Source organism: Buteo buteo, chromosome Z, assembly GCF_964188355.1.
Source record: "Buteo buteo chromosome Z, bButBut1.hap1.1, whole genome shotgun sequence".
In the NCBI taxonomy this organism is placed as follows: domain Eukaryota; kingdom Metazoa; phylum Chordata; class Aves; order Accipitriformes; family Accipitridae; genus Buteo; species Buteo buteo.
Genome location: NC_134204.1, coordinates 38,961,743 through 38,980,352, shown reverse-complemented (window position 1 = coordinate 38,980,352; position 18,610 = coordinate 38,961,743). Strand labels below are relative to the sequence as shown.

Genomic DNA, 18,610 nt, shown 5'->3' with positions numbered 1-18,610 from the left:
GAGCGGCAGCCGTGGGTCTTGGGAAACTCGCTGAAAGCCCCTCCGACCCCCTGGGGTGAACCCCTGCAGTGCTGCTGCTGGCGCCGGCCGGCTGGGGGTCCTGGCCGGGGGGCTCGGGGCATCCCTGCTGCTCTCCTGCACCAGCCGTCTCTGGGGGCTGCTGCCGCAGGCACTCTGCAGGTGCGTCTGGGCAGCCTCTGGCAGAGCCGTGGGAGAGCTCAGCCCTCTCCTCGCCACGTCTCTGCTGGGGAGAGCAGCCACAGGGTGTTTCGGGGAGGGCTCTGGCCCTTGAGCGGCAGGGGCCTCGGGAAGAGGTGGGGGGCTTTGGAGGAGGGCAGCCTGCACCCTCTCCCCGAACAACACGGGGCCGCTGGGATGCCCGCCCAAGGGCAGGCTGGTGCAGCAGGGCCCGGTGGGCAGAGGAGGAGAGGGTGGAAGCGGCTCTGCCGCCTTGCTGCAGCTTCCCTTTCCCGCCACGGCCGGGCCGTCTCCTGGGAGCCTTCCCAAGGCCTGTCTTCTGGCCACGAGCTCTGCGCGGGCAGCTCCCGCCAGCATCGCGTCGCGTCGCATCGCATGGCATCTGTCTTTTTCCTTCCCCAGGTTCACTCATTCTCAGGCGGCCCAGGTCATGACCCAGCAAGGGCCTGCATGCTGCAGGGACAGCGCTCGAGAGAGTGAGAGTAAGTTCAATGCTGCTTTGCTCTGCAAAGTCCTCTGGGATGCGCCCACAGAGCTCCTCTGCACCAGAGCTGGAGGAGATGGTGCCGGCACAGGAGGGGGGACTGCAGGCTGCCCTGCTCTGGGCAGGACTCTGCCCGGCAAGTTTTTGCCGGGAGCTTGAATCAAAAGGGGAGGGCGAGCGCTCGCAGGCTGCTAGCACCTGACCACAGGGCAGACAGCTTCCTCGGGAAAGACGCCTGAGAGCCTCCTGTTCCCTCCTGCCCGCCCCAGGGACACCGGGGGCTGGGGTCAAACGAGCCAGCGAGGGGTGAGGAGAAGAGGCTGCCTGCCACCCCATGTTTGGGGCCGGGCCTGACAGCCCTGCAGAGCCAGCGTCATCCTGCTCTGAGGAAAGCCTGGGGCCGTCTCAGCTACGTCACCACGACCGAGCTGGCTACCATGTCCACGTCTTTGGGGGTTCCTCTAGCAACCATGGGGTACACCCGTACGGTGGGAGCCCAGAGGCCAGAGCCTCGTGCCGCCCTACTTCCCCGGACGAGCCGTCGGTGCCGTGCCTGCAAGGGGATCCTGCCCAGCCCTCAGTCCTTTCCTCCCAGGGTGCACCCAGCTGCCCCCTCGCCAGGGCAAATCCCTGGCCCTGCCCTTGCTGCTGCCCTGGAGAGGGAGTGCGTGGGACCAGCGCCCGCCTCCCCGCAGGGTCTGACCTGTGTCCCAACGGGTGTCCTCAGGAAGGGTCCTCAGGGTTTTCTCCGGCTTCTTTCCCAGGCTTGGTCTCGGCCGTTTCCGGCCGTCTGGCGCTGGCGCTGGTGTCCCTTCAGGCATACCTCAGCACCTTCGTCTCCACTGTGTGAGTACAGCACGTGTCCGACGTGGACACGGAGCGGGGTGCCGGCCGGTGGGTCAGGGGGAGGCTGGCGGTGCTCCGGACCGGGGGAGCGCGGCTCCTGCTGGCAGCAGGTCAGGTGCTGCCCGCGCTGGGGCAGCTGCTTGGAGAGCAACGAGAGCAGAATCCCTTGGCAGCCCCACTCGGCGTGCGCGTCAGCGGCCGAAACCTCGGGCCGCCACGGAGGTAACGTGGGCGCAGCGGAGCGCTCAGGGTCAGGGCCGAGCCTCTGCAGCAGAAGGCTTTGCCGCGGCCTTGACCAGCCTCTGGTGGCTGGGGGAAAGGGGGTGGACCCGTGGGGGGGGTGGAAGAAGAGCAGTAAGTGCCTGCTGCTCCGCCTAGTGCTGTGGAAACACCCCAAAACAAGAGGTGTTTCATCTCAAGCGCAACCAGGTCTGCCGCCTTAGCGAAAGGGAAGGCGAGCGCACAGCAGAGACCGCCCGAGAGCGGCTTTCCCTGGCCAGGTCTGCTTACTGCCCTGGGTCATTTTAACTGTGTGTCTGAGGGCAATCTCGGAGCGCGCTTTTTGGCAAGCTCTGCCTGCCGTGTTGAAGGGTGCAGACAGAAACCGTGCTCCTCTGGAAGGGGGCTGGCCTGTCAGCTTTCTGTCAGCAGCTGACCTCCAGAATTGGCGCTTCTCAGCTTGCAAGTGAAAACGCCTCCCTCCAGGGAGGGGTCTGCCCCAGCCCCTGAGCACTGGTAACGCCAGGACTCCCTCTTTTTCAGGAAGAAGATCACCCAGAAGAGGAGCGGGCTCTTTATGATCCTGTGCCTCATCTTCGTAGCCGCTCTCGGTGAGTGTTCACCGGCTGCTCACGGTAGCACGGAGGTGCGGGATGCAAGCTTCGGTGGGAGGGAGGGAGCGGTGCTGGAACGCCCGTGGGGACCTTCCAGCCTCCCACTCCTGCAGCTCAGGGAGCTCCGTCCACGCTGGAGGAAGCGGAACCGGTGACAGGCAGGGCCAGAGCTGGGCATTGCTTGGGAAGCGGAGCCCAGCTGAAGGGAGGCTCCTTGGTGGTGCCGTGCAGGGCGGGGATGGAGAGGTGTCTCTCTCGCAGCCTGTGGAGCCAGGTGTTGGTGCTCACGGCAGCAGGGAGCGAACCTCTCGGCAAACCTCTTGCCTCCCTGGTGTGGGAGGAGGCAGCGGGACTACGGGGGTCGTTAGAAGCGCTCGTAAAGTAACTCTCTCTCTCGGTGATGTGAATTACAGCTGGGGCCTACTGCGGGACCTCGCTGCCCGTGAGGGTGCTGTGGGCAAAGAAGGTGCCACAGGTGAGTGACTGTTGCTGCGGGACAGGAAAGTCCCACAGAGGAGCCCTGCTGACGGTGGTTTGGTAAATGGCCGAATCCTCCGTCTCCAGGCTGCGACCCAAAGAAGCGGCAGCAGCTTCTGCTGGGCCTTGCTAGAGCCACCGGCTCTGGGGAGCCCCGGCCGCTCTGGGACTCAAGCGGAGAGCCTTTCCCTTTCAGGTGCTGCTGGAGCAGCCTGTGGGCCAGCTGAAGGCCATGTGGTAAGAGCCCCCTCCCGGCCCACAGCTTATTTGGTGGGGTAGCAGGAGCCGGCCTTGTGCTGTTTGCACTCCCGTGCCTAGTGCCCAGGCCTCGTGCCTTTCTCTCTCTTCACCTTTTGCTGAAGCTGGAGCTGAAGGGAAGCACTCGCAAAGCAGGGAAAGGGAAAGGAAAGGGGGCTCGAGCACCCGTGCCTCTGCTCGTCTCCGGGCTTGCAGGCTCTGGGAGGGGCTGAGCAGCTCCCTGACAAGATCTGCTTTCCCGGCATTCTGCAGGAACGCGGTTGCTCTGCTGAACGAACAACAGCAGGAGGTGCAAGAGCTGAGGAAGGAGATGGCGTGCCTGGTTGCACAGATGAGCCGTGTGAAGAAGGTGATCCTGCGCTTTGGGCAAGAGGGCTGGGACAAGCAGGGCCCCGCACAGGGTGCTTTCCTGGGGCTGCTAGCGGGGTTCTCCTGCTCACTCCACACACCCCACACACCCCCCTTACCGGGGGGCTGGTGGTTGAGCTTCTCCGCTACAAAGCCCCTTCCTCTGGCCAAGTTTAACTGCGCCACGTCCGGCAGGGGAGGACTGCCGAAATCCTTCTCCCAGTGCGCTGGGGCCTCTGGTAGTTCTGGCCTGGCCTCAGAGAGCAGTGAGACACAAACGCCCTCCCAGGAGCATCTGGCCCTGGCAGGGCTGAGCCCGTCTCCAGGCTGAGATGGGCAGCGTGGAGGTGGAGACGAGGCTGCGGGGCCCAGACCCACGCCCGCACTGTGGCCGTGGAGGCGAACGCTCTTGCCGAGCCCTCGCTCTTCTCATCAGAAGGCTTTGAGCCTGGCAGCTGTTTGGACCAGGCTTGTCCTGTGCTTTCTGACACGGGCTCCTTCCGTTGCTCTGGGCCGCGCAGGACTCCGTGGTCACGCCGAACGGCCTGCTGATGTGGTCATCCTCCGTGTTCATTTCTGCCGTTCCCAGGAACTTGAGGACATGAGAATGGCAATGTCCGCGATGCCTTTGGAAGAGAACGTCCAGATGTCTGCCTGGGCTCTGAAAAGCACAGGTATGGATGCGGACAGGCAGGTCTTGTTGCGCTGGGCTCCTGCTTGGCAGGCCCCAGAGGAGGCCGAGCTGCAGACTCTGCTCTCTGAGGCCGGGGGAGGGGAGATGGAGCCACAGGGCCCGACCGCGTGCCTGTGGCGGAGCGGGTCGCTTCGGCTCAGCCTCGGGCCCCACGCAGGTGCCCCTGCCAGCACTTCGCCCTCTCCGCTGAGCTTTCCTGGGGACTGCAAGCGAGGGGTCGGGTCGTCCTTTGCCCTCCATGCAGCAGGGCCTCAGCTCGGGCCCCCTGCCCTCAGTCTCCCAGGCCCCGCAGGCCTTCTCTTTGTGCAGCCGTGAGAGAGACTGGGCTGTCACTGGGCACGGGGATCCCCTCCTTGCCTGCGTCACCTCCCAAGGGCACGGGGCTGGGCACGGGACTGGCAGGCAGCCGTAGAAATACCCTACAGCCACTGGGCCCTCCGAGCCTGGGGCCTCTGAGAGTCAGCTGCTCTCTTCTCCCTTCAGGGGTCACCATCGACCTGCAGGCATCACCCAGGAGCTACGCGTGGCCCTGCAGCGTGTTCTGGTTCCTTTGTGATCTGAACCGTCCGAGTACTTTTGCGCAGGTATGGTAGCAGAAATCATCAGTGCTGGTTTTGTTCCCCCTGGTAAGGATGAGGGCAAGCCCCAGGGCGTCTCCCCTCAGGCCAGTGGTGTTGCTGAAGCCCGTGGCCCTGGTCAGGTGCCAGACACCTGGGGCCTCGCACGGGGCTCGGCTCGCTAGAAACCAGCAGCTTCCCCCAGGAGCTGGGCTGAGCTGAGCTGAGCTGCGTCCTGCCTACCGTCCCTGGCCACCGCTGGGTGAAGGAGCTTCTCTGGTCGGGGCGATCGGGATGAGGGGACCGAGTGCACCCTCAGCAAGCTTGCAGACGACACCAAGTTGGGCGGGAGGGTTGGTCTGCTTGAGGGTAGGAAGGCTCCACAGAGGGATCTGGACAGGCTGGATCGATGGGCCGAGGCCAATCGTACGAGACTCAGCAAGGCTCAGTGCCGCTTCCTGGACTTGGCTCCAACAGCATCCCGGCTTGTATCAGCAATAGTGTGGCCAGCAGGACTAGGGAAGTGCTCATCCCTTTGTACTCGGCACTGGTGAGGCCGCACCTTGAATGCCGTGTTCAGTTTCGGGCCCCTCGCTACCAGAAAGACGCTGGGGTGCCGGAGCGCATCCAAAGCAGAGCAACGAAGCTGGCGAAGGGTCTAGAGAACAAGTCCTGTGAGGAGCAGCCGAAAGGACTGGGGTTGTGTAGCCTGCGGAGGAGGAGGCTGAGGGGAGACCTTATTGCTCTCTACAGCTACCTGAAAGGAGGTTGTAGCGACGTGGGTGTCGGTCTCTTCTCCCAAGGAACAAGCGATAGGACGAGAGGAAACGGCTCAGGGGAGGTTTAGACTGGCCAGTAGGAAAAATGTCTTCACCGAAAGGGTTGTCAGGCATCGGAAGAGGCTGCCCAGGGAAGTGGTGGAGCGACCATCCCTGGAGATGTTCAAAAGACGTGTAGACGTGGCACTTAGGGACACGGGTTGTCGGCGGACTTGGCAGTGCTAGCTTTACGGTTGGACTCGATGATCTTAAGGGTCTTCTCCAACCTAAATGATTCTACGATTCTGTCATTCTCCTTCGCGGCGCCAGTTGGCTCCCCCGGCTCCGTTAGATGGGGCGAGGCGGGGGTAGGGGAAGATGCAGAGCTGCTGGGCAAAGAGCGAGCCTTCTTCACAGGCCTGACTCAGCTGCGGGGTATCAGATGTTTCATGATGGATATTCTCCTCTCCCGGGGAATTCAGTGAGCCCTCTCTCCCTGGCCGGGAAGACGTCCGGGCACGTCTGTCCATGTCCCAACACGCCACTCATTTCGAGCACAAATACAGCCCGCAGGCGCCGTGCCACCGGTGCTTCTGGCCGCACTGGTAGCAGCGCGGGCCATGTCGCGCCCTCACCAACCGTTGCCGTTGCCCTCTGCTTTCAGATGGACGATTCCTCGGGATACTGCTGGCCTTTCCAAGCGTCACGGAGCCAGCTGGTCATTAGGTTGCCCGCACGAGTCCAACCAACCGCGATCACTGTGCAGCACCCCTTGAAGGAGTCCTCTGCGCTCGGGGACATCAGCAGCGCCCCCCGACATTTCACCGTCTCTGTAAGTCTCTGCCGGGCACTTGGGGCTGGGACCGAGTGCTGGGGAAAAGCCGTACGGGGGACTTGCTAGTCTCTGCGCATCTGCTGAGCGTCAGGTGCTGGTCTGTCCCGAGCACTGCTGTGCCCTGAGGGGACATTTCAGGGGAGGTGCAGGGTGGTGTCATCCCATCTTAAGACCTGCTCAGTGTGTTTGGGCCCAACAGCTCAGCTCCACTGCATGCTGCGCCAGACTGCGCTGGAGCCGCAGGAGAGGGGGCGGGGCGGGGGCCCAGGTCCGGCATGCGTGTTTTCTCACGGCTGGCTTGGGCCTTACCGTGCTTTCTCTCCCAGGGAGCGGATGAGGAAGGAGAAGAGGAAGCTCTGCTCGGGACGTTCAGCTACGACATAGAGAAAAAGCCGACCCAGACCTTCCCTCTGCAGGTACGGGAGGTGTGTGTGGGCAAGAGGCCAGGGCAGAAACGCGGGTTTGCCAGCAAGCCAGTGGCAGAAGGAGCGTGGACGGTCCTTGCCGGGGCAGGGGCCCAACCCTGGCCGAGAGAGACGTGGCAGGCTTTGGAGGGCTGAGCAGCACCCGGCAAGGGCAGCAAAAGTAGAGCGAGATGCGGGTTGGCCCCGTGGCTGTGCGGGTGCCCGGAGCTCCCTGCCTGTGCCTGCTGCTCCTGGCAGAGCCAGCCGCGGCCTTGCCAACCCACGTGTGCTGCGCGCTGCCCTGGAAGGCGAGTGTCGGGTGGCAACAGCCAACAGGCAGCACCATGGGGATGCCCCACACCCAGTTGCAGGGTGGCCGGCATCCCTGGGCCTGGGCTTTGCTGGGGAGGCAGGTGGAGGAGCTGCTGGGTGCTGCCGCATGCCATGCGCCGGAGCGCTCCTTGGCCACTCTGCCAGCACAGAGGCCGCAGCGAAAGGAGGGGGTGGCGGGACAGGGCCCGAGCCCGAGCTGGGTAGGCGGTGGCAGGGAGGACACCCAACGCCTTGCCCCAGCAGCAGGACTTCCCCCAGGTTCCATTCCCCCCCGGGCCAGAAAGCCTCCGGTTTGTACAGCGGCCCACCCCGCTCTCTGAGGTGGGGCTTTTGCTCTGCAGAGGACAGGGGTCCTGGGTGGGAGAAGGGAAGGAGAGAGAAGCTGTCCCCTCGGCCAGGGCGGGAGCTGCGCCTCCCGGAGCAAGGGCCAGGCTGGCAGAGGGAGACGCGCGGGGCCTCCTGCCGCTCCTTACGCTCCAGGAGTGATGTGTCTTTTTGCCCTGTTTTCTTTGCAGAATGAGCTTCCCAGAGCCTTTCAGTCTATCAGGCTTGTCGTACACAGCACCTGGGGAAAGTCACGCTACACCTGCATTTCTCGAGTGCAGGTTCATGGGAAGATAATGGGAATATAATGGGAAGGAACACCATCGGCCGGGCACGAGACGACCTTCTACTGTAAAAATGAATAAAACGAGAAAAAATCCCCGGAGCAGAGGACTGTGGCTGTTAGTCTGGAGGAGAGCGATGTCCTTCCACGGGCCCTCTCAAAGGCCACACGGGGTCTAGACATAGCGGGGAACCTAGGTGGGCCTGAGAGGTGTGCGGAGACCTGGGCGAGGGGGGTGTCCATGAGGAATTCCGTGCACAACCAGGGAGAAGCTTCTCTGATTGTTTGGGAGGCACACCAAGCTGCTCGGCTTGGCACGGTGGGCTGGTTTTGCCCATTGCCGAGGCGGCTGGATCTGGCTGTCACCGGCTCAGGGCAGTGCCCGCCAGGCATCTGATCCGTGCGCACTGTTGCGGCAGCCCCACGTAGGACCCTCCGCCGAGGAGCAGCCAGCCCTCTGGGGGGATCCTAGCTCAGCCCTTCCCGCTCCCTCCGCCATGCCCGTGGTGCCTCCCCAGGCACAGCCCTCTGGCCTGCCAGTGACATGGCACCCCTGATGCTCCGGCCTAGCCACGGGGGCCTTGTGGAAGGGCACAGGCATGCGAAGGGCTGCGCAACGTGCGATGGGCTGGGAGCAGCCACCAGGGGAGTGCACGTGCCTGGGCACGGGGCACCGGTGCCTCACGGGAGCTGGAAGCAACCAGGGAAGCCAGGACAGGAGGGCTCTGGAGGTGCCCGGGGTCCCCCGGGGCCCCCAGGGGTGGTGGGGGTCCCAGCTAGGGGCAGCTGGGAAACCTCTGGGAGCCTCTGGGAACCTGTGGGATCCAGAGAAGGAAGTAGGGGCCAGGACAGCCACGGGGGGCTAGTGGCAACACGGGGGCACCTGGCAGGCACGAGGGCTGTTGGGTGGTGCTGGTGGAATCACGCAAGGGACAAAGTGCCTTGGCACAGGTGGCACAGCTCCCCCTGATGGCCTGTGGACCCAGACACGTAGGGATGGGGGGCAGCCAGCGCCAGACCTGTCCATCGCTTGAGAAGTAGAGCCCAGCTGAAGTGGGGCTTGTCAGGGGCACTGTGCAGGGGGGGCGGGTGGAGGAGTCTTCCCCCAGCCCGTGGAGCCCGGTGTTGGTGCTCACCGCAGAAGGGAGGGGAAATGGGGAGTAGCTGTGGGGCCCTGAGCACCATGGCAGGATCTCTTGGTGACGGGAATTACAGGTGGTGCCTACCAGCTGGCTACTCGGACTTCTCCTGCCTGGGCAGCTCCGCCAGCAGCTCTCTATGGGGCCGCTTCCAGCTGCTCGTCTCTAGCGAGGGGCCTCCCTTTTGTGCTGAGCACTGGCTAACGTCCCTCTTGGCAGCCCACCGCTCCACCAAGAAACATCACTTGGACTTGCCAGGCCGCCCTGGTCTCCAGGGGCTCTGCTCGGAGCCCACGGCAAGAAGAGAAGAGGAGAAAACTTGTGCGTCGGGATACGAACGCTGTAATAAGCAAAGGAAAGAGGGGAAAAACCCCAAGGCACGCCACAGCCGTCACTCAACACCTTGCGCAGGCAGGCTGATGCCCAGCCAGTCTCCAAGCAACGGCGACTTTGCAAAGACCAGAGCCCCCGTCTTTATTGCTGAGCACGACGTTACACGGCATGGAATAGCCCTTTGGTCAGCTGGGGTCGCCTGTCCTGGCTCCGTCCCCTCCCAAGCTCTTGCCCACCCCCAGCCTCTTTGCTCGAGGGGACAGAGCGAGAGACAGAGACAGCTCGATGCTCTCTAAGCATCGTTCAGCAGTAGCTGAAACCATGGTGCGTCATCAACGCTCTTTCAGCCACCCATGCGAACCACGGCACCGTACGGGCTGCTAGGAGGAAAGTCAACTCCCGCGCAGGCAGACCCAGTACGGGGGGACGGCCATTAAGGCAGGGTCAGCATGGCTGGGAAAAAACCCTCTGCCTCACACAGAGGCACCGTTCCGCCTCCACCAGCACAAGGGAATGCTTCGTTTCCCTTCTTCTCTGCAGAAGAGAAGACTCAAAGAGCAGAAACACCGCCTGAAGCAGCTGTTGGATGAGGCGAGAGCAAAAACCTCCGCCCACCCTCCGTTTCTGTTTCCCGGGGGCTCTCCAGGAGTGCTGAGCCCTGCCCAGGGGACGCAACGTGCGGCACCCGGCACAGGGCCCAACAAGGCTCGCGGGCTCGGATGCACTGGCTCCCGGGGGAGCTCCCAGGGGAGCCAGTGCTGCCCCCACCCACACCCCAGCACTCCCCGGGCCAGGGGCCGGGCTGGCTGCGGATGGGCTGCGCCAGGAAAACTGCAGGGTCTCTCCCCATCTCCCGCCCCCCCGTGGCCCCGTCTGTGATGTCACAGCCATGACCTCACACCATGCGGGCCCAGGCCTCTGTGAGATCAGGGCCTTGCTCAGCCACGTGGCACTCCAGGCCACGACTGCCTGGCTGGAAGCAGCTCACCCTGTCCTGGTGGCTGTGTGCCTGTGGCAGGAGCGCTTCTGCCAGGGATCGGTTTGGAGCTTTTGCCTGAGCGGCCGTGCCCTGGGCAGGCAAAACTCCTGGGGCTGAAGGAGAGGCTGTAAGATTGCTGGAGAGCTTGCTTTCTCCCCAACATGAAGCGGAGAAGGGCTCCCCGGAAATCACAAGCGGCACCGAGAGCCCTGTCAGACAGGAGAGCTGGCAGCGACTCGGAGGATGAGTACGTGTATGGGGGATTTGTTCCCCCTGGGGGCCTCATCTGGGGGGTAGCACAGGCAGAGCCTAATGCGGGGCTGGCGGGGGACGCGGCGGGGAAGCTGACAAGGACTATGTGCAGAGCGGCAGCCGTGGGTCTTGGGAAACTCGCTGAAAGCCCCTCCGACCCCCTGGGGTGAACCCCTGCAGTGCTGCTGCTGGCGCCGGCCGGCTGGGGGTCCTGGCCGGGGGGCTCGGGGCATCCCTGCTGCTCTCCTGCACCAGCCGTCTCTGGGGGCTGCTGCCGCAGGCACTCTGCAGGTGCGTCTGGGCAGCCTCTGGCAGAGCCGTGGGAGAGCTCAGCCCTCTCCTCGCCACGTCTCTGCTGGGGAGAGCAGCCACAGGGTGTTTCGGGGAGGGCTCTGGCCCTTGAGCGGCAGGGGCCTCGGGAAGAGGTGGGGGGCTTTGGAGGAGGGCGGCCTGCACCCTCTCCCCGAACAACACGGGGCCGCTGGGATGCCCGCCCAAGGGCAGGCTGGTGCAGCAGGGCCCGGTGGGCAGAGGAGGAGAGGGTGGAAGCGGCTCTGCCGCCTTGCTGCAGCTTCCCTTTCCCGCCACGGCCGGGCCGTCTCCTGGGAGCCTTCCCAAGGCCTGTCTTCTGGCCACGAGCTCTGCGCGGGCAGCTCCCGCCAGCATCGCGTCGCGTCGCATCGCATGGCATCTGTCTTTTTCCTTCCCCAGGTTCACTCATTCTCAGGCGGCCCAGGTCATGACCCAGCAAGGGCCTGCATGCTGCAGGGACAGCGCTCGAGAGAGTGAGAGTAAGTTCAATGCTGCTTTGCTCTGCAAAGTCCTCTGGGATGCGCCCACAGAGCTCCTCTGCACCAGAGCTGGAGGAGATGGTGCCGGCACAGGAGGGGGGACTGCAGGCTGCCCTGCTCTGGGCAGGACTCTGCCCGGCAAGTTTTTGCCGGGAGCTTGAATCAAAAGGGGAGGGCGAGCGCTCGCAGGCTGCTAGCACCTGACCACAGGGCAGACAGCTTCCTCGGGAAAGACGCCTGAGAGCCTCCTGTTCCCTCCTGCCCGCCCCAGGGACACCGGGGGCTGGGGTCAAACGAGCCAGCGAGGGGTGAGGAGAAGAGGCTGCCTGCCACCCCATGTTTGGGGCCGGGCCTGACAGCCCTGCAGAGCCAGCGTCATCCTGCTCTGAGGAAAGCCTGGGGCCGTCTCAGCTACGTCACCACGACCGAGCTGGCTACCATGTCCACGTCTTTGGGGGTTCCTCTAGCAACCATGGGGTACACCCGTACGGTGGGAGCCCAGAGGCCAGAGCCTCGTGCCGCCCTACTTCCCCGGACGAGCCGTCGGTGCCGTGCCTGCAAGGGGATCCTGCCCAGCCCTCAGTCCTTTCCTCCCAGGGTGCACCCAGCTGCCCCCTCGCCAGGGCAAATCCCTGGCCCTGCCCTTGCTGCTGCCCTGGAGAGGGAGTGCGTGGGACCAGCGCCCGCCTCCCCGCAGGGTCTGACCTGTGTCCCAACGGGTGTCCTCAGGAAGGGTCCTCAGGGTTTTCTCCGGCTTCTTTCCCAGGCTTGGTCTCGGCCGTTTCCGGCCGTCTGGCGCTGGCGCTGGTGTCCCTTCAGGCATACCTCAGCACCTTCGTCTCCACTGTGTGAGTACAGCACGTGTCCGACGTGGACACCGAGCGGGGTGCCGGCCGGTGGGTCAGGGGGAGGCTGGCGGTGCTCCGGACCGGGGGAGCGCGGCTCCTGCTGGCAGCAGGTCAGGTGCTGCCCGCGCTGGGGCAGCTGCTTGGAGAGCAACGAGAGCAGAATCCCTTGGCAGCCCCACTCGGCGTGCGCGTCAGCGGCCGAAACCTCGGGCCGCCACGGAGGTAACGTGGGCGCAGCGGAGCGCTCAGGGTCAGGGCCGAGCCTCTGCAGCAGAAGGCTTTGCCGCGGCCTTGACCAGCCTCTGGTGGCTGGGGGAAAGGGGGTGGACCCGTGGGGGCGGTGGAAGAAGAGCAGTAAGTGCCTGCTGCTCCGCCTAGTGCTGTGGAAACACCCCAAAACAAGAGGTGTTTCATCTCAAGCGCAACCAGGTCTGCCGCCTTAGCGAAAGGGAAGGCGAGCGCACAGCAGAGACCGCCCGAGAGCGGCTTTCCCTGGCCAGGTCTGCTTACTGCCCTGGGTCATTTTAACTGTGTGTCTGAGGGCGATCTCGGAGCGCGCTTTTTGGCAAGCTCTGCCTGCCGTGTTGAAGGGTGCAGACAGAAACCGTGCTCCTCTGGAAGGGGGCTGGCCTGTCAGCTTTCTGTCAGCAGCTGACCTCCAGAATTGGCGCTTCTCAGCTTGCAAGTGAAAACGCCTCCCTCCAGGGAGGGGTCTGCCCCAGCCCCTGAGCACTGGTAACGCCAGGACTCCCTCTTTTTCAGGAAGAAGATCACCCAGAAGAGGAGCGGGCTCTTTATGATCCTGTGCCTCATCTTCGTAGCCGCTCTCGGTGAGTGTTCACCGGCTGCTCACGGTAGCACGGAGGTGCGGGATGCAAGCTTCGGTGGGAGGGAGGGAGCGGTGCTGGAACGCCCGTGGGGACCTTCCAGCCTCCCACTCCTGCAGCTCAGGGAGCTCCGTCCACGCTGGAGGAAGCGGAACCGGTGACAGGCAGGGCCAGAGCTGGGCATTGCTTGGGAAGCGGAGCCCAGCTGAAGGGAGGCTCCTTGGTGGTGCCGTGCAGGGCGGGGATGGAGAGGTGTCTCTCTCGCAGCCTGTGGAGCCAGGTGTTGGTGCTCACGGCAGCAGGGAGCGAACCTCTCGGCAAACCTCTTGCCTCCCTGGTGTGGGAGGAGGCAGCGGGACTACGGGGGTCGTTAGAAGCGCTCGTAAAGTAACTCTCTCTCTCGGTGATGTGAATTACAGCTGGGGCCTACTGCGGGACCTCGCTGCCCGTGAGGGTGCTGTGGGCAAAGAAGGTGCCACAGGTGAGTGACTGTTGCTGCGGGACAGGAAAGTCCCACAGAGGAGCCCTGCTGACGGTGGTTTGGTAAATGGCCGAATCCTCCGTCTCCAGGCTGCGACCCAAAGAAGCGGCAGCAGCTTCTGCTGGGCCTTGCTAGAGCCACCGGCTCTGGGGAGCCCCGGCCGCTCTGGGACTCAAGCGGAGAGCCTTTCCCTTTCAGGTGCTGCTGGAGCAGCCTGTGGGCCAGCTGAAGGCCATGTGGTAAGAGCCCCCTCCCGGCCCACAGCTTATTTGGTGGGGTAGCAGGAGCCGGCCTTGTGCTGTTTGCACTCCCGTGCCTAGTGCCCAGGCCTCGTGCCTTTCTCTCTCTTCACCTTTTGCTGAAGCTGGAGCTGAAGGGAAGCACTCGCAAAGCAGGGAAAGGGAAAGGAAAGGGGGCTCGAGCACCCGTGCCTCTGCTCGTCTCCGGGCTTGCAGGCTCTGGGAGGGGCTGAGCAGCTCCCTGACAAGATCTGCTTTCCCGGCATTCTGCAGGAACGCGGTTGCTCTGCTGAACGAACAACAGCAGGAGGTGCAAGAGCTGAGGAAGGAGATGGCGTGCCTGGTTGCACAGATGAGCCGTGTGAAGAAGGTGATCCTGCGCTTTGGGCAAGAGGGCTGGGACAAGCAGGGCCCCGCACAGGGTGCTTTCCTGGGGCTGCTAGCGGGGTTCTCCTGCTCACTCCACACACCCCACACACCCCCCTTACCGGGGGCTGGTGGTTGAGCTTCTCCGCTACAAAGCCCCTTCCTCTGGCCAAGTTTAACTGCGCCACGTCCGGCAGGGGAGGACTGCCGAAATCCTTCTCCCAGTGCGCTGGGGCCTCTGGTAGTTCTGGCCTGGCCTCAGAGAGCAGTGAGACACAAACGCCCTCCCAGGAGCATCTGGCCCTGGCAGGGCTGAGCCCGTCTCCAGGCTGAGATGGGCAGCGTGGAGGTGGAGACGAGGCTGCGGGGCCCAGACCCACGCCCGCACTGTGGCCGTGGAGGCGAACGCTCTTGCCGAGCCCTCGCTCTTCTCATCAGAAGGCTTTGAGCCTGGCAGCTGTTTGGACCAGGCTTGTCCTGTGCTTTCTGACACGGGCTCCTTCCGTTGCTCTGGGCCGCGCAGGACTCCGTGGTCACGCCGAACGGCCTGCTGATGTGGTCATCCTCCGTGTTCATTTCTGCCGTTCCCAGGAACTTGAGGACATGAGAATGGCAATGTCCGCGATGCCTTTGGAAGAGAACGTCCAGATGTCTGCCTGGGCTCTGAAAAGCACAGGTATGGATGCGGACAGGCAGGTCTTGTTGCGCTGGGCTCCTGCTTGGCAGGCCCCAGAGGAGGCCGAGCTGCAGACTCTGCTCTCTGAGGCCGGGGGAGGGGAGATGGAGCCACAGGGCCCGACCGCGTGCCTGTGGCGGAGCGGGTCGCTTCGGCTCAGCCTCGGGCCCCACGCAGGTGCCCCTGCCAGCACTTCGCCCTCTCCGCTGAGCTTTCCTGGGGACTGCAAGCGAGGGGTCGGGTCGTCCTTTGCCCTCCATGCAGCAGGGCCTCAGCTCGGGCCCCCTGCCCTCAGTCTCCCAGGCCCCGCAGGCCTTCTCTTTGTGCAGCCGTGAGAGAGACTGGGCTGTCACTGGGCACGGGGATCCCCTCCTTGCCTGCGTCACCTCCCAAGGGCACGGGGCTGGGCACGGGACTGGCAGGCAGCCGTAGAAATACCCTACAGCCACTGGGCCCTCCGAGCCTGGGGCCTCTGAGAGTCAGCTGCTCTCTTCTCCCTTCAGGGGTCACCATCGACCTGCAGGCATCACCCAGGAGCTACGCGTGGCCCTGCAGCGTGTTCTGGTTCCTTTGTGATCTGAACCGTCCGAGTACTTTTGCGCAGGTATGGTAGCAGAAATCATCAGTGCTGGTTTTGTTCCCCCTGGTAAGGATGAGGGCAAGCCCCAGGGCGTCTCCCCTCAGGCCAGTGGTGTTGCTGAAGCCCGTGGCCCTGGTCAGGTGCCAGACACCTGGGGCCTCGCACGGGGCTCGGCTCGCTAGAAACCAGCAGCTTCCCCCAGGAGCTGGGCTGAGCTGAGCTGAGCTGCGTCCTGCCTACCGTCCCTGGCCACCGCTGGGTGAAGGAGCTTCTCTGGTCGGGGCGATCGGGATGAGGGGACCGAGTGCACCCTCAGCAAGCTTGCAGACGACACCAAGTTGGGCGGGAGGGTTGGTCTGCTTGAGGGTAGGAAGGCTCCACAGAGGGATCTGGACAGGCTGGATCGATGGGCCGAGGCCAATCGTACGAGACTCAGCAAGGCTCAGTGCCGCTTCCTGGACTTGGCTCCAACAGCATCCCGGCTTGTATCAGCAATAGTGTGGCCAGCAGGACTAGGGAAGTGCTCATCCCTTTGTACTCGGCACTGGTGAGGCCGCACCTTGAATGCCGTGTTCAGTTTCGGGCCCCTCGCTACCAGAAAGACGCTGGGGTGCCGGAGCGCATCCAAAGCAGAGCAACGAAGCTGGCGAAGGGTCTAGAGAACAAGTCCTGTGAGGAGCAGCCGAAAGGACTGGGGTTGTGTAGCCTGCGGAGGAGGAGGCTGAGGGGAGACCTTATTGCTCTCTACAGCTACCTGAAAGGAGGTTGTAGCGACGTGGGTGTCGGTCTCTTCTCCCAAGGAACAAGCGATAGGACGAGAGGAAACGGCTCAGGGGAGGTTTAGACTGGCCAGTAGGAAAAATGTCTTCACCGAAAGGGTTGTCAGGCATCGGAAGAGGCTGCCCAGGGAAGTGGTGGAGCGACCATCCCTGGAGATGTTCAAAAGACGTGTAGACGTGGCACTTAGGGACACGGGTTGTCGGCGGACTTGGCAGTGCTAGCTTTACGGTTGGACTCGATGATCTTAAGGGTCTTCTCCAACCTAAATGATTCTACGATTCTGTCATTCTCCTTCGCGGCGCCAGTTGGCTCCCCCGGCTCCGTTAGATGGGGCGAGGCGGGGGTAGGGGAAGATGCAGAGCTGCTGGGCAAAGAGCGAGCCTTCTTCACAGGCCTGACTCAGCTGCGGGGTATCAGATGTTTCATGATGGATATTCTCCTCTCCCGGGGAATTCAGTGAGCCCTCTCTCCCTGGCCGGGAAGACGTCCGGGCACGTCTGTCCATGTCCCAACACGCCACTCATTTCGAGCACAAATACAGCCCGCAGGCGCCGTGCCACCGGTGCTTCTGGCCGCACTGGTAGCAGCGCGGGCCATGTCGCGCCCTCACCAACCGTTGCCGTTGCCCTCTGCTTTCAGATGGACGATTCCTCGGGATACTGCTGGCCTTTCCAAGCGTCACGGAGCCAGCTGGTCATTAGGTTGCCCGCACGAGTCCAACCAACCGCGATCACTGTGCAGCACCCCTTGAAGGAGTCCTCTGCGCTCGGGGACATCAGCAGCGCCCCCCGAGATTTCACCGTCTCTGTAAGTCTCTGCCGGGCACTTGGGGCTGGGACCGAGTGCTGGGGAAAAGCCGTACGGGGGACTTGCTAGTCTCTGCGCATCTGCTGAGCGTCAGGTGCTGGTCTGTCCCGAGCACTGCTGTGCCCTGAGGGGACATTTCAGGGGAGGTGCAGGGTGGTGTCATCCCATCTTAAGACCTGCTCAGTGTGTTTGGGCCCAACAGCTCAGCTCCACTGCATGCTGCGCCAGACTGCGCTGGAGCCGCAGGAGAGGGGGCGGGGCGGGGGCCCAGGTCCGGCATGCGTGTTTTCTCACGGCTGGCTTGGGCCTTACCGTGCTTTCTCTCCCAGGGAGCGGATGAGGAAGGAGAAGAGGAAGCTCTGCTCGGGACGTTCAGCTACGACATAGAGAAAAAGCCGACCCAGACCTTCCCTCTGCAGGTACGGGAGGTGTGTGTGGGCAAGAGGCCAGGGCAGAAACGCGGGTTTGCCAGCAAGCCAGTGGCAGAAGGAGCGTGGACGGTCCTTGCCGGGGCAGGGGCCCAACCCTGGCCGAGAGAGACGTGGCAGGCTTTGGAGGGCTGAGCAGCACCCGGCAAGGGCAGCAAAAGTAGAGCGAGATGCGGGTTGGCCCCGTGGCTGTGCGGGTGCCCGGAGCTCCCTGCCTGTGCCTGCTGCTCCTGGCAGAGCCAGCCGCGGCCTTGCCAACCCACGTGTGCTGCGCGCTGCCCTGGAAGGCGAGTGTCGGGTGGCAACAGCCAACAGGCAGCACCATGGGGATGCCCCACACCCAGTTGCAGGGTGGCCGGCATCCCTGGGCCTGGGCTTTGCTGGGGAGGCAGGTGGAGGAGCTGCTGGGTGCTGCCGCATGCCATGCGCCGGAGCGCTCCTTGGCCACTCTGCCAGCACAGAGGCCGCAGCGAAAGGAGGGGGTGGCGGGACAGGGCCCGAGCCCGAGCTGGGTAGGCGGTGGCAGGGAGGACACCCAACGCCTTGCCCCAGCAGCAGGACTTCCCCCAGGTTCCATTCCCCCCCGGGCCAGAAAGCCTCCGGTTTGTACAGCGGCCCACCCCGCTCTCTGAGGTGGGGCTTTTGCTCTGCAGAGGACAGGGGTCCTGGGTGGGAGAAGGGAAGGAGAGAGAAGCTGTCCCCTCGGCCAGGGCGGGAGCTGCGCCTCCCGGAGCAAGGGCCAGGCTGGCAGAGGGAGACGCGCGGGGCCTCCCGCCGCTCCTTACGCTCCAGGAGTGATGTGTCTTTTTGCCCTGTTTTCTTTGCAGAATGAGCTTCCCAGAGCCTTTCAGTCTATCAGGCTTGTCGTACACAGCACCTGGGGAAAGTCACGCTACACCTGCATTTCTCGAGTGCAGGTTCATGGGAAGATAATGGGAATATAATGGGAAGGAACACCATCGGCCGGGCACGAGACGACCTTCTACTGTAAAAATGAATAAAACGAGAAAAAATCCCCGGAGCAGAGGACTGTGGCTGTTAGTCTGGAGGAGAGCGATGTCCTTCCACGGGCCCTCTCAAAGGCCACACGGGGTCTAGACATAGCGGGGAACCTAGGCGGGCCTGAGAGGTGTGCGGAGACCTGGGCGAGGGGGGTGTCCATGAGGAATTCCGTGCACAACCAGGGAGAAGCTTCTCTGATTGTTTGGGAGGCACACCAAGCTGCTCGGCTTGGCACGGTGGGCTGGTTTTGCCCATTGCCGAGGCGGCTGGATCTGGCTGTCACCGGCTCAGGGCAGTGCCCGCCAGGCATCTGATCCGTGCGCACTGTTGCGGCAGCCCCACGTAGGACCCTCCGCCGAGGAGCAGCCAGCCCTCTGGGGGGATCCTAGCTCAGCCCTTCCCGCTCCCTCCGCCATGCCCGTGGTGCCTCCCCAGGCACAGCCCTCTGGC

The 18,610-nt window shown here is 63.8% G+C and overlaps 2 protein-coding genes across 2 annotated transcripts; both read left to right on the top strand.

Annotated features, from left to right (window-relative positions):
* Window positions 1-1,152: 1,152 nt before the first annotated feature.
* LOC142027127 (sperm-associated antigen 4 protein-like) lies at window positions 1,153-7,734 on the top strand. The gene is made up of 10 exons (XM_075020812.1): window positions 1,153-1,170; window positions 1,410-1,528; window positions 2,291-2,358; window positions 2,775-2,836; window positions 3,035-3,075; window positions 3,349-3,445; window positions 4,034-4,118; window positions 4,622-4,722; window positions 6,118-6,704; window positions 7,541-7,734. The coding sequence occupies exons 1-9, from the start codon at window positions 1,153-1,155 to the stop codon at window positions 6,352-6,354; spliced, it is 828 nt and encodes a 275-aa protein (XP_074876913.1). The 3' UTR covers window positions 6,355-6,704; window positions 7,541-7,734.
* Window positions 7,735-10,244: 2,510 nt separating this feature from the next.
* Window positions 10,245-18,299, top strand: LOC142027126 (uncharacterized). Its single transcript, XM_075020811.1, has 12 exons — window positions 10,245-10,457; window positions 11,398-11,616; window positions 11,856-11,974; window positions 12,737-12,804; window positions 13,221-13,282; window positions 13,481-13,521; window positions 13,795-13,891; window positions 14,479-14,563; window positions 15,067-15,167; window positions 16,563-16,730; window positions 17,060-17,149; window positions 17,986-18,299. Exons 1-12 carry the CDS (start codon window positions 10,245-10,247, stop codon window positions 18,100-18,102), a joined length of 1,380 nt encoding a protein of 459 aa, XP_074876912.1. The 3' UTR covers window positions 18,103-18,299.
* The last annotated feature ends 311 nt before the right edge of the window (window positions 18,300-18,610 follow it).